Source organism: Mucor mucedo (assembly GCF_025094135.1).
Source record: "Mucor mucedo strain NRRL 3635 chromosome Unknown EV154scaffold_296, whole genome shotgun sequence".
Lineage (NCBI taxonomy): Eukaryota > Fungi > Mucoromycota > Mucoromycetes > Mucorales > Mucoraceae > Mucor > Mucor mucedo.
Window position 1 is genome coordinate 497 of NW_026252580.1, and position 2,476 is coordinate 2,972.

A 2,476-nucleotide genomic window follows, 5' to 3' on the forward strand; every position below is an offset into this window, starting at 1 on the left:
CTACCTGACATAACAAATGCATCCATCTGGAGTAAAAACGATTACTTGAGAAGCAAAACAGTCGCCTTTCCATCCATTGTAATAAGCATTTTGCTCCAAAGGATCTTCAGGATGTTGGATCCTAAGGTTGAGTCCATCAACAAAACCAAAAACACCTGTGAGAACTCCTCTCTCGAAATCATTGGTTGTGTTTGACAAAACCATTTCGTTAAACTCGGCCTTTTCGCTTGAAGAGGGCCATCCAATCTTCCATCGTGGATCATTTGGTTTTGATCTAAACACCTTTAAAAGCGTTTCAATACCCATGTTCTTGGATCTACTAACAGTTGCAGCAGGAACACCAAAAATTATGCCCAACGTCTCTTGCTTCATTGTATTATGGAGCCACATCAAGACTAAAGCAAGAACCATTTTGGCATCAAGAACACGAGGCCGTCCAGTTGGACACTCATTAGGATATTGTAGCTTGAACTCTTCATACAAATTTTCGAAAGCTTCCACTGTCAATCCCAAATGGCACAGGAAAGATTTGCGATCACGACCATTAATTAATGCTGTTGCAGCAGATTCGGAAGGTTTACGCAAGCTTCTTGAGTTTATGTAGGATTGGTCCGCAATACGGCGGTTTAACTCCAAATGATACAGATGGCATATAACAGCAGCCGAAAAAGCAGCAGTAGTAATTAAATTGAATTTTTGTTTTTTACTTGACGGCATACTTGTTTATTGTATTAAAGGAAGATATTGAAAAAGAATCGAATGAATAAAAGTAATCTTTATAGTTTAATCAATTTCTGTTCCTGTTTTAATATATGAAACAATATAATTTATGGAAAGAATGCTTTGTTTGGGACTGTCTCAAGAGTATTTAGTATTTAAGAGATGGTTGATATCATATTTACATGTTCTTTTATTATAACTACTTTTATAAATTCACATCAAACAAAAACCAATTATTCATACAAAATGGGAAACAAAAGCGGATCAAACAGATTTTCAGCCATCGAGCAAGACGTTTTACTCGAAGCTGTTCAGGATAAGTTACCTACCGGTGCTGATGAATGGGAGCTTGTACAAGTTTTTTTCAAGAAGAGAATGGTTGAAGTTGCCAGCCAAAATGGAACCGGAAACAATCAAGTGGCCGTACAAGTCTATGACCGTGACTCCAAGTCATTCAAGGCGCTTTTTGGGAGATTCAAAAATGCGAAGTCACCTACAGGTATGTAAAGGTTTAATTGATGATACTCTTTTACAACTATTAACAATAAGTGTTGATCATCCATTAGGTACTCCAAGTAGGGGACCTTTGAGTGTAAAGGCAAGGGAGATCGAAGAGCTGATCAAGCTTAAAACGGCCGAAGCTGAGCTAGGAGGAATTGATGATGAATTCGAAGATGGTGATGTGGAGGCAGAGACTGTGGTCACGGCAGTGGGGGGAGGAAACAACTTTCCAACAATCGAAGAGCAGGCTGTGGAGAATGCAGCTGCTGACGATCAACACGCTTCCTCTCCTCGTTCGGTCTCTCGTACGACACCGATACCAAGAAAGACGAGGGCCGCGCAGGCAAGTAATCTGCAAGATTTCACAGACACTTTTGCTCATTACATGTCTGCGGCCATCAAGACCATGGAAGGTCCGAGCTCAGAAGACTCTCCTGGTGCCGGTGGTAATGACGTCTATGGAAGTCGTCTGACATCGTTGGAGAGCAGCTTGGAGCTGATGAGCAGCCAGGTAACAATTTATATTCTCGCATTACTTATTATTGAATGAGATTATCTAACTATATAAATGGAATAGGTGAATGATATGAGGGGACTTCTTGGTCAAATACTTGCGAAGGTAAGAACGATAAAAGCACTCATTCTTTGTAAGGCAAAGTTCCTAATTGTTTTATGCTTCGATAAATCCCGCCGAAGAAAGTCATTCTTCTGAGGGTAATGAACAGAATAAGCGCCAAAGAAAAAAATAAAAAGTTAAAAAAATTAAAAAAGTTAAAATTTGACCTTGGTAGAGGGGGGGGGGCCTCAATAAACTTTGGCTGTAAATTTTTAAATTAAAATCAAGTTAAAAAATGGTTACACAAATCCAAAAAAGGAGAAAATATTTAAATCCCGGTTAAAAATTAAATTTTGGAATTTTGGAAGTCTTCCATTTATACGACGAAATCAGATAAAAGTGGTATTCGAAGGAGTATAGTTAAATACGTAATGGAATAGCTACAATGCTGGTTTTACAGAAGGAAATTACAAGCAGTTATAAGGCGAAGGATCGCCAGCTGTCTAACATTTCATACGTTGCCGTGAAGGAGGGAGGGGATAATTTTATAAATTGGACGCAGAAAATTGTTTTCAGATATTAAAAAAAAAAAAAAAAAAAAGTACTTAAATCAATTTACCGTGATTTAATGAGAATTGCAAAAAAGAAATGGAGACAATACTATGTAACTTTGTTTCGACTTTTCGTTCGTAATTTTTC

At 38.0% G+C, this 2,476-nt stretch overlaps 1 protein-coding gene across 1 annotated transcript; it reads left to right on the top strand.

Moving 5' to 3' along the window:
* Positions 1 to 966: 966 nt before the first annotated feature.
* On the top strand, positions 967 to 1,933 carry EV154DRAFT_488831 (uncharacterized protein; the record flags this gene model as incomplete). The annotated part of the gene is made up of 3 exons (XM_051599188.1): positions 967 to 1,219; positions 1,287 to 1,732; positions 1,799 to 1,933. 3 exons carry the CDS (start codon positions 967 to 969, stop codon positions 1,931 to 1,933), a joined length of 834 nt encoding a protein of 277 aa, XP_051450108.1.
* Between the last annotated feature and the right edge of the window lie 543 nt (positions 1,934 to 2,476).